This window comes from Protomyctophum bolini, assembly GCF_963924005.1.
Source record: "Protomyctophum bolini genome assembly, chromosome: 19".
Taxonomy (NCBI): Eukaryota; Metazoa; Chordata; class Actinopteri; order Myctophiformes; family Myctophidae; genus Protomyctophum; species Protomyctophum bolini.
This window is the reverse complement of record NC_137880.1, coordinates 18,426,352-18,442,793: the sequence shown is the minus strand read 5'-3', so window position 1 is coordinate 18,442,793 and position 16,442 is coordinate 18,426,352. Positions and strand designations below refer to the sequence as shown.

Below are 16,442 nucleotides of genomic sequence, written 5' to 3'. Positions count from 1 at the left end.
ATTAGGGTACGCTTACATTTCATATCACAAACACCATGTAGTGAAAACTGTAACTGTAAGCAGAAAAATAATTCATTGGGTGGGTGATAAAAAAGATTATTTGAAATTATGAATTGATTTTGAATTGTTCATAATGGGAATCACGATTCTAATTCGAATCGATTGTTTTTGACACCCCTAGTATGTATGTATGTATGTATGTTCCCTCTGTAGTATCTCTGTATCTGAAATTCTGAATATGCGTCTGTGTGTGTTTGTGAGGTTGTCAGAGAGTGTGTGTGTGTGTGTGTGGGGGGGGGGGTGTGCGTGCGTGTTCTCCTTACATCTCTGATCTCCTGCCCTGCTCCCTTGTATGCCTGCAAGAGTAGCAGGATGTTCTCAGCGTCCTGAAGGACTGAGTTCACCTGGTTCCACACCTCACGTTCTCCCTCTGTCGGCTGTGCATCTAACACACACACACACACACACATCCAACAAATTAACCAAGGGCCACGTGCACGGACACACACACACCCCCCCCCCCAAATAAACCAAGGGCCACGTGCACGGACACACACACACCCCCCCCCCCCCAAATAAACCAAGGGCCATGTGCACACACACACACACACACACACACCCAACAAATAAACCAAGGGCTACGTGCACGGGCACACACACACACACGTTAGCTAATCTAACAGTCAAGAAGAAATAATATAGTCATTGTACACCGCTACATGGCATTTTATTCAAGCCTTTTCACATTAGGACGCGATGTCTCTGTAGTCTGTGCGTCAAAGCAGATTCAAATTTATTTTTAATTCAACTGGCACATTTTCAGACACAACACATCTTGACCGCTCTAATGTGAAATGGCTTAATTCGTTTTGATTAAAGTTGTCTTGAACAAAACTCTACAAACATGTACGTACGCAGGGAAGCAATTCTCCCACACAAAATGTCAACAATCACATTATTCATACAATTCTATATGGAAGCATGTCACACATACACCCAAAAACATTCAGTGCAAGCGAGGAGATATTTTCCCTTAGAATGTTCAACGGTACAATGAAAATGTATCATCATAGCATACTGTTTTGGATGGTCTAGACTAGAGCTACTTTATAAACTAGCTTTAACTAAATCCTTGAGGACAGTTAACTGGGCAAAATTAAATAAAATGTATTGTCAAATGTATTGTCATTCTGAAGGCATCACAATGCTAGATTTATACTGCATTGCGCGCCGATGTCATGTGACAAAAATAGCCCATCGACCAGCTCAGAATGCAATGTGTGAGCTTGTACTGTAGACACCAGCGAGCAACGAAGTACAAATCTGACTTTAAACAGGGCTGTTGGACAATGACAAATACAGTAGTATATGGTACACTGGCATAGGTGAAGGCCGATAACATATTCTAAGACAAGCTCTTATTTACATTATAGTCTGCATATAGGTCATTATCTGATATTACAATGTGTGTCTGCAGTCTGTTTAGCAATGCAAAAACATTCCATTCTAGTCACTTCCTCCATGCTGAGTAAACACATGTGCTTGGCATCATTTGTGAGAGAATGTTAAAAATGCCACCGAAGGAAGTGGAAGCAGTTTTATTTTTCCTGTACAAAATATTTATGAAAAAAGGCCAAAGTAGATTTTGATGTTAAAAGTTTGGTTGATTTTGTCTAGGCCTGTGTAAGGAGAATATTACAGGAAGTAATGTTATATTATTAAACAAAAATAACATTCATGGTTAAATATTATCAATATAAACAATGGATGTACATTAGACTAGTATGACAAAAGGGCATGCAACATGAAATACGGCTGAATGATTTTCTGTGACTATGTTAGTAGTTGGACATATGGACATTTAAAACCCATTTTGGGCGGGAACCCCTTTTGGTGTTTTAAAGGCGCAGTGAAACGGAAATGGTGAACAACATGAAAATGGTGTTTCCACATGAAACACCGGTCTGAAGTTTCTGAACCAATCAGAGTGTCGCATCCCTTCAGGCGATGGGACGGTAGCTAGGGACGGTGGCTAATGCTATGCGCAACAGCGTGGTGTTGTTTGTTTATAAATCAGACAGTCGCCCAGCACAACCAGTTTACTATTATGTGGCTTATTTCTACCCTATAATGTTTTCAGAAACATATTTTAGCGTGATGATTAAGTTGAAACCGAGTAATACACTGTCTGAATGTTATCTTGAATGGAAATAAAAACGGAGTAATCTGTAATCAGAAGCAGCTGTGTTGCATGGATGCGCAGACATGGGGAATTAAACATGTGAGCTTCATTTTTAATGGCTTTTATCGATGTGTATCTCTACACGTCATCACGCAGCACGTTTTCGTTTTAATAAATAAATAATACAATCGTTTTTATGGACCTTTGATATAAAAACACACAGAAATGAGAATTTTCCCATTTTTTTGGCATCCATTGTTAGGTATGCCCATATGATGACCACGGATATGGTCTAAAAGTGTGAAAAACGTATTTTTCATTTCACTGCGCCTTTAAACATTGTTATAATTTAGCTATTGAAAAATAGTGAAAATATTTATTTCAGAAAACTGGAGGATTTAGAAGAATCTTTTAAAATTTCGAGATCAGGCCTAAATGGGTTAAATAATCATTATTAGAATTTTACTTCTGAATATAGGCAACACTACTACCCAGGAGAATAGGTAAAAGCAAGGATATAATGACAAACAATGAACATGCTGGTAGATGAAAATAGGTAAAAGCAAGGATATAATGACAAACAATGAACATGCTGGTAGATGATAGCAAAGGCATTCTTCTGTTATTAGAACACATGTTGACGCATGCATGGGAGTTAGTAGTGGCACACAGCAAAGGTCAGGGGTCAGCTCATATTGAGATGCCAGTTCCAGAATCATATACAGTCAAATCAATCCATCCATCCATCTGTAAAACTATTGTGAGTATACATTACAAATATAACCAAATTGACCTGTAAGCATAAGGGATGACTTATATTGAGATATGTACTGGTCAGGTAGAACCACTGCTGGTTGACAAGGAGGTATTCTACAAAGATCAAAGAGTAGCATATCCTCTGCCCAAACTATGTTTCAGCAGTTAACAGTTTAGACTTGAGGAGGGCAGGGGGTGGGGGGATTTGGGGGTCCGGGGTAGAACATAAAAGTTACAGACTGTAACTTCAAATAAAAAACTGGGTATTTTACAGTGCACTGACATCTAGTGTGAACTATAAAAACAGCTGTCAGAGCCAGTATGAGACATTTTAACTTTTAGGTTGGCTGAATAGAGTGACCATTGACCCCGGGTTCTAAAAAGAGATATTTAAATTAAGGGCGGGGGGGTTGGTGTAAAGAAGAAGAACGCAGGAAGCAGAGAAGCCAGGCTGGAGGGGCATGCATAAGCTGTGCTCACTTTCAAAGTCAAGGAAAAAGTTTGGCCCCTGTTCAAGTTCTGTGCAAGTGAGCACTTTTAACAGATTCCCCATTTGGTTTCTGTAACAAAGAAAAAGGGGGAGAGAGAAAAGAGAGAAATAATATGTGGTGTTAAAAACAGCGACCCAAAAGTTTTTCAGTACAGGGCAGGAAGGAACGCCAAATCTGACAGCCAAAGGAACGGGAAGTCACAAGAGAGAGGAGGAGAAAGGGTAAAGGGGAACGGAATAGAGAGGAAGCAGAACCCCAATCCCAGCTTCCACGTCCAGAGTGCTCGGTCTGCAAACATAAAACCACCTGCTGATTTAGAAAGAAAATAAATATAGTAGTAATAATAGGGGAGAAAGCTGAGAGAGCCGTCCACCTTCTCCACCTCTCTCTTTCCATCCTTCTCTTTTCCTCCTCTGCTCGGCTGCCAGACTTACTTTCAAAGTCCAGGAAAAAGTGTGGATAGTTCTCTATATCCCTTGTTAGGACCTTTAGCAGGTTACCCATTCCAGCAAACCTAATGAGCAAAATACAATAGTACAAGAACAGGCATGAATACATTATTATTATTATTTATTTAAAACAAGGCAAGATTTTCAAGGCTATTTTCACAATATTTATCTGTGGGTCACAGCCCGAAAAGGTTGAGAACCAGTGGTCTATACTATCATCACCCATCACACAGGAGTACATATTCAATGTCATCAGCCCATTCCCAGCAGAGGTTGTTTCAATTAGTTACTACTGGTATCATCTTTTCATGTATTTATTTTTGAGTGGTGCTAGCGCAACAATATATATGCAACAATGTGTGTCTGTATGTATGTGTCCGAGCATGGCAATTTGTGTCTGTTCGTCCGAGCACGGAAATAGCGTGATATATAACACACACACACACACACACACACACACACACACACACACACACACACACACACACACACACACACACACACACACACACACACACACACACACACACACAGGGCTAGCCTTCTCCTTTCCTCTGTAGCAATCCGACAAATACTGTTCTAAATAAACTCGGTGCCTCTCAGATCAAGGCCTTGTTAAACGTGAAGAAAGGGGTAATTAAGTCCTAAACGCCAGTTAAGACTCTCCATAAAGATTTCATGGGAGGCAACATGCTGGAAGTAGCAGTTCCCAGAGGAAAGCCAAGCTCCTGATGCATGGAGGGTGGTCAGCTAGGACTCCGTAATAACAGCAGGAGTTCCAACATTACGTGATCACAGGCCGTGGTTATAGTAGAGGACTAACTTACCTCATTCTTATATGTCACAGAGCTACTACTGGGCCAGGGGCCCAGGGCCTAGCCCGGCTACTTTATCCAATCACAGAGCTACTACTGGGCCCGGGGCCCAGGGCCTAGCCCGGCTACTTTATCCAATCACAGAGCTACTACTGGGCCAGGGGCCCAGGGCCTAGCCCGGCTACTTTATCCAATCACAGAGCTACTACTGGGCCAGGGGCCCAGGGCCTAGCCCGGCTACTTTATCCAATCACAGAGCTACTACTGGGCCAGGGGCCCAGGGCCTAGCCTGGCTACTTTATCCAATCACAGAGCTACTACTGGGCCAGGGGCCCAGGGCCTAGCCTGGCTACTTTATCCAATCACAGAGCTACTACTGGGCCCGGGGCCCAGGGCCTAGCCCGGCTACTTTATCCAATCATGTGGATTTGGGGATCCTCATGGGAACAGCAAGGAATCAATGTGGATCTGGTACTTCATGTGGCCAGCCTGTGATGTCATCTAAGAATGACTTCATGTGGCCAGCCTGTGATGTCATCTAAGAATGACTTCATGTGGCCAGCCTGTGATGTCATCTAAGAATGACTTCATGTGGCCAGCCTGTGATGTCATCTAAGAATGACTTCATGTGGCCAGCCTGTGATGTCATCTAAGAATGACTTATTGCAATTTTGGGCAAGGTTACTGCCTGATCGGAGCTCCATTGGACTTAAAAAGAACTAGAACTGCACTCTGCAGAGTGCATACTTGCTTGTTGCACACTAGTAGGCCATAAATGGCCTACTAGTGCGCAAGCAGAGCGCGCAAGTACTTTCGACCGCTGGAAACTATTACATCTCAGTATCTCTGTGAAGGAACGTTTGAAATGTATAATCATTACGTGTAACTATTTGCTACCTAACTACTTTTTTACAGAAAAATGAATCATTGATATGTGATGAAAAAAAAGGTATATAAACTGAATTAAAATATATTATACAGTATAATTATTTTATTACTTATTGTAAATTGTCAATTGTTTTAAATGTATTTCATTTTGTACTATAGTGATATTAATACTAAATCATGCTAGCTCTCAGTGATGACGTAAGAGATATGGTCATCTGTGTAGTCTGGTCCCAGCAGACCAGGCACAGATTTACAAATTACAAATCACATTACAACTACATACAGAGTATGTAGTTGTAATTTGATTAGCAGTATACTGTGGTTACTTGGTTCCAAAAAGTGAAGCCAAGTTTTTTTCAACCGTAGGTTTGTGCCTGGTTTGCTGGGACCAGTTACAACATTACGTCATCGTTGTGAACTGGGACCAGAGTACATGGTGTGTATATGACGTAATGTTGTAACTTGTAACTTGTAACTAGTCCCAGCAAACCAGGCACAGACTGTATGTAGTTGTTCTAGTTACAACTACATACAGAGTATGTAGTTGTAATTTGATTAGCAGTATACTGTGGTTACTTGGTTCCAAAAAGTGAAGCCAAGTTTTCTTCAACGGTAAATCTGTGCCTGGTTTGCTGGGACTAGTTACAACATTACGTCATCCTTGAGAGAGTACATGGTGTGTATATGACGTAATGTTGTAACTTGTAACTTGTAACATTACGTCATATACACACCATGTACTCTCTCAAGGATGACGTAATGTTGTAACTAGTCCCAGCAAACCAGGCACAGATTTACCGTTGAAGAAAACTTGGCTTCACTTCGAAGAGACCAAGCGAAACGATTACTTGCGCGCTCTGCTTGCGCAAGTAAATACATTTAACTTTTTCAGTTAACTATTCGAAAATGTATACCCCCGTATAGTGACCCCAGTTCATATTCATGGGTAGAAACTTAAACGAATATTTAAGTATTTATATATTTAATTATTTTCAGTCTACATCAAATCTCTTCGCTAAAAATCTACAAATAGATCTTGTAGATCGGCTATATTTAGGTAATGTTGACCCCAGAATATGGTTGCTGAGGTTCACATGGTTAAGTTGTTGCCTTGTTGGGAGCTTTACAGGGTAAAAGAGCATGCCTGATACAGAGTCCAGACCCACATAAACACACGCCTGCACCTACAGCGAACCTCTCTCCTACTAACTTCGGTCAGGCTCTGAAGTCACAACAAAAGAGAGACTGTGTGCTGTGTACACATGATGATCGCCCCATGATCACTGCCACTTCTTTACCCTAATCATCAGGTTTTATCACGCCCTTATCATCAAAGGTGGTCTTATTATGCCAAATTTATGGACTGCTGTATGCCGACAATTGCTGATATACAAGCTCACAAACACGTCACTGACCCAAAATACACACTTTTATCACCAACCATTCTTCATCTTTCTAAGTATTTTATTTCACCACAAGGGGGTAGTGTTGTACCATAACCCGTTCACATGGTCCACATTACCAATACCAAGGCAGTTACACAGGCACCAGTGTGGCCATGTCGGGGCATGTGCTGCAGCCTGCAGTCGACTACAAGCTCAATTATTGTTAAACATAACACCCACGGCTATATATATATATACACACAGTAGGCCAGTGTTTCTCTACAATCGTGTTTTAATCTAATTTGTCTTGGGCATCTGCCAAGCTAAGATGTTAACTTCAGGTACCGTTTGAGATTGAAACCTCCAATATACGTACCTCTATAAGAGATATAAACGATGCACATGTTAACACTAACTCATCCACACCTCCAGTGTGGTCTTGTTCTTGGCAAGGCAAAAATAAGAAAAAGTGAGCTTCAAGACTGAGCATTAAGATCAAGTGACACATATACTGTATTGAAACCGATACTAGTAAATAGTAATGAATGATATTATACTAGACTGTGCCGACCTCCCCACCCCACCCCACCCCACCCCTCCTGCTGAGTAAGATAAGATAAAATGTTTATTGATCTCCAGGCGGAAATCAGGCCATTGCAGGAGCCTCTGTATCTCTACAGAATGTACTGTATGCAATGCATTATGCAACGATAGACAGTAAAATTTGTAGTTTTGATTTATCCATTTGAGAGTGTAGACATTTAACTGCATTTGTCAACCCTAACCACATTTGTACACTCGGTTGTACACTACAATGTAACCACATTTGTTTGTCAACCATTTGTTTGTCAACCAAATACAAAAGTAACCGCATTTGTACACCCAGGAGTTAAATTAAGGTCTCCCACACCAAAATGTGACTATTACACCCCATGCTGGGGTATAAGTCATGGGTTTTCAACCGGTGGTCCGCGGACCCAGGTGAAAAAAAACTAAAAACTAAAAAATCTCAATTATCAACAATGGTCAACAACAGCTTGAACAAAAGCCAGATGTAGGCCATTTGACAGTGCAATGCACAAACATAATTGCCTCGATGATAACGAGCATCACAGCTGAATACAGACACACTCTCACACACACCTGCCCTCTGAGAGTCTGGAGTCATTTCTTTCACCTCGAATATGATGTAATATGATTAAAGATTATTGTGATTATGGTATCACATGCTCAATTGTTTTCCCATATCTTTTGATTTGGGGGATGACTTGAAATGAGTGAAATGTGCTATTTCGAGACTGTCCCATGAGATGCGGGACGGGTGGTCAGCCCACCTGACACAATAGTGGTGGTCCCCAGGTTGCTCTTAGTCAGAAGAATGGGGGTATGTGGGTCAAAATCAGTTGAAAAACCCTGGTATAAGTGATTACATTTATTAGTTTTATTAACTGGCGATTAACCCCTAGTCTAATCTGAGCTTGTTTCATTCCGAGCAGTATATGACACTTCTGCAGACAAAATCCAGTGATGTCAGAGTCCACTCCTTGTTTTGGGGGCTCAGCTTGAGCTTACGTTACTATTTCCTGTCTCTCGTGAAGCCGAGTCGGATATTCTTTTTTTTTAAAGAAAAAAAGAGAGTGAGTGAGGAAACAAAAACATGCTTTCCCAGGCGGGCCTCCAAACCAAACAAACTACAAGTACATAATATCATGCATTATATTCAGGGCATTGAGGGGAACATGAAAACCAGGAGCGGCCATATACGAGGATCAGGAATTGGGAATGAGGAGTGGAGGGTGATGTCATAAGGTTCAGAATTATGGTGGACAGATTTTGTAAGTAGGAAGACTTTCTAACAATCCAGGCATTGTTTTTTCCATACTACTTGGATAAAACATGCCACTGTGAATGCATCATAATCAAAGGTCTGTATTCCTCTTACACGCCATGCTAATGCTGATTTCAGGCCTGCTGCATGTCACAATCATCATACTATAATTCTGACAATGTCTGAATGTCTGTGTGTCACTGTGACTGCCGTAGCTGCACCAATCACTCCCACTTTTCACACAGGCATTGACAGTAATAATATGGAGGGCGTAACGAAGCCCTTTTTCGATTTCACACATTAATGATTAATAATGAATTTATTAGTGAATTAAAAATGCAAAAACGCACCCATGGCGGGATATCTCACAACGGGTAAGGGCTAGTTCACATAACAACCAACTTGTGGTTTTAATCACTTTCAACCTGGTGTCCTTATTTTGAGCATACTATTATAGGCAAACAATTTCAAACATTTTCGAAAATAGACGATCTTCAAGCTCAGTGCTTGAAGTGTACCATTGTCAATATTCATCATACAAACTTTATAAGGCTTTATAAGTGATTAATAAATACAATCCTTATAATCTTGGAATTAAAGAAGCGGTCCAAGTACAGTAAACTCAAGTCAGTTTCTCCGTCTACGTCGGATAAAAGAAAATAGTGGATTAAAACATTTGTGGATCTACAAGCTCACAACGTGTCTCGTTGCGACGCGTAGGGAGCTTGTAGATCTGCAATCTTTGGCTAATGTTCAACGCAGAATATGGACGATGGAGTTCAAGTGGTTAAAGCTGGGCTAAACAAAAAAGGAAAAGCATTCATTGACCCAGGTGTTGTTTTGAAACCTGCTGCAGAAGCCTCAAGTCCCTGCAGGATCGCTAAATGATCTGAAATCCAAGCTTGCTGTCTCCATGCACCTGTGCTTCTGGCGGGACATGCCGGCTCCCCCAAGCACCCCCCCACCCCCAACCCCCACCCTGACCTGCCCCGGACCTAGACTGACCTCTTGTCCTCAGTTTACCTCCATGTGAAATGTCTCCGTCTTGCAGAAAAACAATGCCTGAGAGACAGAGCTGCCATCGTGAGCCCTGTGTGCTTTGTAATTAAAGCGGGTGCCATGCAATTATAACTGCAAATAAGTGGAGTTGCATGAACAGCTTTTTTTCTGTCGTCCAGGGAATTTGAAACAACCTCTGTTGGGACTCAAGTGGTTCTCTTTAAGCGGAACAAACCGGCCAGATGAGATTTTGATTGAATGGTGGAATTCAGTGGGTGCATATTTTATACAGTTGAGAGAAGGCATGTATTTGTATGTATCTCCAAATGTCCTAGTCATAACATGCAGAAAATTTGCATTCAATATATTAGAATTATGTTGCCAAATATGAAAACTGGCCTGTCAACTTGCAGCCACAGTGTAGCAATTTTAATCTTGGATATTGTCCATCGTAATGTTGATTTAAATGTAAACAGCCCAAGCAATAATTGTGAATAGAATATATTATTGGAGAACTAATATTTGTTACACAAAGAAGAAGAAAATAGGTAGAGTGAAATCTTGTATGTACCCAAATGGAACTGTAACAGTCCATTTGTTTACATTTGTACACACTCATGAGTTACAAATGGAATATTTTTAAGGTGTGCAATAGTTGATCAGTTATGAAAGAGATTACCCAAAAATAATTTATGTTTTAATCAGAAAATAAAAGCAGGCAGCATGCACACTTTGTAGCATGTCCTTTTATTAAAATGAGTGAATGCTCGGAGGGAGATTGTGGTGAAAGTTGATCTAAGCCAGCTAAGGTCATTACAGTAATTACAGTAACGGTATGAGTGTGAAGGTGGTGCTCTTACACACCCTCAATGGGCAACCGACTGACACTTTTGCGCGATATGTTCTACAGAGCAGCTCCTTCCTGTACCACTAATGCCTGGCCCATGTTAACTATACATCAGGCTTAGACAGCATGCACCGTAATGCTCAGGCTTTAGGAAGACAGATGTGTTCACAAACACTGCCTGGCCTCTCCTCCTCCTCCACATTGCAGGGGTTAAGTTTGCATTACAAATTTCAATTTAAAATGCCATTCCTCCTTAATAGTCACCATCACTCACTCCTTGCAGCCGCAGAAAGTGAAAGTGTGGGTTTTTTAAATAAATGCAGTCTAATCCCAGCCTGTAATCATTGATACCGCAGCACTGTTGCACTGCTGTTCTGCACAATAGAGTGTGGCTTTGCTCAGGCGTCACTGAACTTGCTCTAATGCAGTGATTCTCAACCTGTGGGCCGATGCTCGCTGGTGGGCCGTGGGGATATTGCATGTGGGCCTGAGTCAAAATTATTGGCAAAATACTAAGAAAAATACTGCACATAGCCCACCCATCTGACTACTAAACACGGTATGATCCGAGAGAGAGAGTGTGTGAGTGTGTGTGTGAGTGTGTGTGTGTGTGTGTGTGTGTGTGTGTTGCACCATGTACCTTCTCTGGTGGAGGAGCCTGGGATGCTATCTATATCATCCGCTTGCTTTGTTTCTGAAAAATAAGAGAGATGAGGATAGTGAAAAAGTGAAAGAGAAAGAAACGAGTGAAGGACAAGCAAGAGATACTTCATTTCCATTGCTATGTCATGAATGTCACGGATACCAAAGCAGAACAAAACCATGCACGCCACGGTTGTTTTCAAAACAAACACATATTTAAGCCCAGTCTGGCCTATGTACTTAACCACTTAAGCCCTACAGCAAAAACTAAAATAACCGATCCTCAATATCACAATGCATAAAAAAGCTATTTTCGCTACTGTGTGTATGTGTGTGTGTGTGTGTGTGTGTGTGCGCGTGTGTGCATGCGTGTAACACCAATGTTAGCACAGTTTTAATCAAGCATGCAAGTTATTAAAACTTGCATCCTGGTCTGTTGTTGTTGCTGCTCATCTGCCCATTTAGCAGGAGTATTAAATGTCATGTGACACACTACACCTGCCAACCATCACAGTCTAGGATGCACTCTCATCGTCTAAAGCAAGAGCAATAAATATGGATTATGCATTTCTGACTGGCAAACAAAAGTTGAGGTACAGGAAGTTAAAGGACCACTTCACCACTTTCCAAATTATCTTCATATAATTGGTCCTCAGTCACTAATGGTCATGATAAAATACCACACTACACAGTCTGTGTCTCATGGGAGGGATGTGCGCAGTTCATAAACCCGTCCACCAGTGACATCATCGTTAGGCAGATTATTTTTAAAACAAGATTTTTTTTAATTTTAATATATTGTTTTATCCCACGATTTTGTAACCCATTTTTCATCCCTGTGTCAATCATCTAATTTGATCCTGGGCTCTACACACCCTCCACCAACCTAGTCCCCATATATGGGGGACAAGGGGAGAGCAACGGACTTGAACTCATGCTTCCTTCATGCCTGAGTGTCCAAGTTGCTCCTTTACACCTGACAGGGGGGAGTTTCCCTGGTTGGACGTAGCGCGTGGAAGGAACACGTTGTTCCAACCAGTTCCTTTCCCCTCCATCAGGCGCCCCGGCTGGCCAGGGGGAGGCAGTTTAGTGACCAGGATTTTTTTTTTAAACAAGATTTAAAAAATATATATTTACATTTTTATTATTGTGAGACCGATGGCTTCCATTTTCGCATTGCAACAGTTTCTATTAGCTTGGATTCCCTATCTATGATGTCACTGTTTCCCACAGCCCTCCTATGAGAGACAGACTGAGTAGAAAAAAATTGTGACATTTTACCATGAATGAGGACCAGTTATATGAATGTAGGTTGAAAAGTGGTGAAGAGGTCCTTTAAGCATTGGACACATTATTTAGTGTTCTGCCTCGTCTATGTTAAAAAGGACAAGATTGGATTATGAAAGTAAATGACTACAGGCCCTCAGAGCGGGCAAAAACCGTAGGCAGGCTGTAAATGAGTTCTTTTTGTGCTGTTTCAAAGCCTGGTTTCAGGATGCAAAAGTGGGTCACAAGATCATTTGGGGAAAATCCCCCAAAAAAGGATTTCATGCGACTTTATGCCATTAGATCCTGACTAAAATCAAAACACATGGTTGGAGTCAAAGTGGTAGCTAGCTACTACACCCACATGTGTACTATGTACGGGGCAAAAACCGATATGGTAGTTGGTAGCTTCTGTATGGAGAGAATGCATGCTCACTCACGTTATGGTAAGCATTCCTAATCCTCACTGTACCTTGTTGCACACACCACATTTGCAATGTCAAGCTTCCCCCCCACACACACACCTACTACTGGCTTCCCCCCCCCATCTGTCACAGTGAATAGTCTTCACCCCTCCTCCCGGCAACCTGCATGGTAACAGATCAAGTGAACAAAGTGGGATACCGAGGATGGATGGATAGAGGACTTCTAGAGGGATAGGCTGGGTTGAAGCAGACATCCTTATAAGGGCATGGTGGTGTGTGTGTGTGTGTGTGTCAGTCATATCCCCCAATGGGCCCAACACAGTGGACCTCTCCTCCACCTCACACACACCTCCTGTGTCCTTCTGGGCTCCATTAGACACATAGACGACAGTGAGAGTGCGGCACACACACGCATGCACGTGCCAAAACACCATGTGTAGAGCACAGACCATTGTCTGGTGATGATAACTGACACCGGCTCATCCTAACACACACTGCACTAGCCAAACCGCCAACTTGTCTCTCTCCCTCTCTACCCATTCTTTACTCTGGTCTTTCATCTCTCTATTTTCACTCTCTCTCTCATGCCTCTCTCAGAGGAATGTGGATGGATTTTCTATGTTAGTCAGTCAGAAACCATGAATCAGCCAGCGTGGCAAATAAGTAAATAGCAAGTAATTTAATTAGCCAGGCGGCAGCCAATCAGCCAAGCAGAAAAGCAGCCAGGCAAACACATGGCCATTAGCAAAGCCAACAATCACTCAGTGAAATCCTGAATTTAACAGAGCGTAAAAAGAAATGGCTCTGTGATGGTACATATTTACACTTTATACTGTAAAGCCAGCATTGGTCGTGTGAGGGTAAATCTTTACACTACTGAAAAGCCAACAATTACCAGTCTAACAAATCAGTCAGTCACAAACCAGCTAGTTGGTGAAACAAGGTACGGTAGTTGGCCAAACAGTCAGCCGGTCAGTAAATCATTCAGCCGGGAGCAGCAGGTAGTGGAACCAGCAGGAAGGGAGATGTGTGTATAATCAGAGAAAATAAACATGTTTTTTTCAGGAGCCTCCAACCCAGTGCCAGTGGAATTTTCCAGTGACCCCCCTCTGCGACAACACACAATAATATGCGTATTTTATGTTCGGCGGTGACTTGTTTTGTCGAGTAGGCTAAATCGACGTCAGGACAGTTTTTATTTTTTACATTAACCACTTAAACCCCATATGGTTGAGCGGAGTCCCTCAGGGGTCTATACTAGTGTATTGTTATTGTGGGGAAACATTTTGCTGAAATTAACGCTCGACAAGCTCACAGCGCGTCGTCAGCTTGCCTTGTCCATGTGCTATTTTCTGCTACTGTAAGGCTTTCCCCACATGACGGATGATGAGTAAGTGTTAAATAAATAAATGTCTAATTCCCTTATTAGCAGCAGGAAAGGATGTTGCTCTTCTAACATTGTATTGCTTCAAAACACCCCATGCATTTTCATGTGCTGTATGAAATGTGTGGGAATGGACAATGGCGTATAGACTATTCAGTCATAAGGTACATAAAGTGATCGATAGGCCTGTGTAGTGTGTAGCTGTAGCTGTGTCACCAAGATTGACGACAGATTGGCAACAGGGATCAGCCTGTTGCGTTCAGCCAATCAGAGTTAATTTAAATATTAAATTGTAGGTACATGGCTGAACAATTAATCAAAATGCAATTTTGAGTCTAGTTTCTTGACCTTGCGCTTTCACCATGGTAATAAAGTCCATACCATCTTAGCCCTCCCCCTGAGACTCCATCAGAAGCAGACATTTATATTATAACACATTTTCATTTTATAGTAGTAGTAGTTGCATGGACAGTATACTTAAAAAGAGGAAACGAAAAAAGCAGAAGGTTTGGCAGGGTTCCTTATCTTCACACATGTCAAACAAAACTACTGATAACTTAAAGACAAACAACCGTGCAACGATTACAAGCTGATAACACTGCACTGGAGCCTGCTTTCATTTCTGTGCAAATCATTTAAAATAGGAACTCGGGAATTACAAGCCAGAGTACTGATACAGACTCCCTGTCTGTCTCTCAGCTGTCTGTCCTCTCATGATGCTAAATAAAGCAGAACACCATTAGTTGGCTGTTCTATGTAAAACTGTCACCATGACCTTTTGACTCCAACGGTGAGCTCCTTGTGGTCATGAATTATAGACAGAAGGCTACAGACAGCATTCTGGGGCATCAGTTCGCAGTCACACTCGCACAGACACACACAAACAGACAGATGTACACACAGCACACACCATATGCAGGCAGGCAGGCAGACAGAAAACTCACAGCAACATATGGGCACACACACACACGTCTGCAGGCGGCTCCTGTCTGGGCGCTAACTGTTGCCATGGTGACAGCCGGCGTAGCCGTTAAAAGACAGGGGAACCGCATGTGGCTGACAAGAGTGGAAACGCAGAGGAGAGACACACACACACACACACACACACACACACACACACAAACTCTTATAGTGATTGTCCAGAACAGTGAAAGGTGTGGACGGACTGCGGTCAGTCACAGGCCGGCTGTCTGACATCAGGGGAAACAACATATTGTCTGGATAGATGCTGAGGAGTTGCTGACAGCTCTCAGGGCAGTGAACAGAAGCAAACGCTATGCTATGCCATGACAAAAACAGAAAGAAAGCAAAAGCACAACTAACAAAAGAAAGTTTAAATAAAATAAAAAACAACAAACTGAACCTGAACCTACTCCTTGACATTATAAAAATGGAATCAGGGGCGCCCGCTGGCCAAGTGGTCCGGGCACATGCCACATATAGGCTCTGACCTGACAGCGTGTCGCGTGTTCTAGTCGGACGAGTCCCGTTCATGACGACCTTTGCTGCATGTCTCTCCCTCTTTCCTGTCCTTATTCACTTGATACTATCAATAAAGGCAGAAAAGCCAAAAATAAAAAAATTTATCTACAGTGACTCAGTACATTACAGTTGAGAATAAAACAGTGCTGAATATCACTTCCACTTCATGTTGTCACTCTGAAGCTTTAGAATGTGACTCATATGTAATCTGAGAACAAACCATTTCACTGACTTTTACTGACATGACAGACGTGTGTGTGTGTGTGTGTGTGTGTGTCCGTGCGAGAGAGATGGTATTTATTGAATTTTGTTCTACATGTCATGTCTATGAATTGATTGCATGGGCCTAAATGGAAACAAGACTGCACTTTTTGGTGCTATCCCTTTTGGACTAGATGTTTGACTGTACTTTTCTATTTAATAATCAATCAATGCCATGTGTACCGTATCTATATTTATGAATTCTGTCAAATATACTGTATTTATTAGAACACAATATAGGCCTATGTTATGTATAACCTCTTAAGAGTAGATTATATACTGTAGCCTGATAAAAACATATATTTGTACATTGCAAATGCAAGGAAGGAAACACACACACAC

At 41.8% G+C, this 16,442-nt stretch overlaps 1 protein-coding gene across 2 annotated transcripts in view; it reads right to left on the bottom strand.

Moving 5' to 3' along the window:
• fam49a (family with sequence similarity 49 member A) overlaps positions 1–16,442 on the bottom strand; it is a 41,837-nt gene that overhangs the window by 8,797 nt on the left and 16,598 nt on the right. Inside the window, exons 2-4 of one of the 2 annotated variants that reach the window (XM_080791064.1) lie at positions 11,281–11,334; positions 3,864–3,943; positions 324–445 (exon numbers count right to left, since the gene is read on the bottom strand). In XM_080791064.1, the coding sequence (XP_080647190.1) occupies positions 324–445; positions 3,864–3,933 (192 nt within the window). In that variant the 5' untranslated portion in view covers positions 3,934–3,943; positions 11,281–11,334. Of the gene's footprint in view, positions 1–323; positions 446–3,418; positions 3,499–3,863; positions 3,944–11,280; positions 11,335–16,442 lie in introns of both variants that reach the window. The other variant, XM_080791063.1, reaches the window with a different exon arrangement.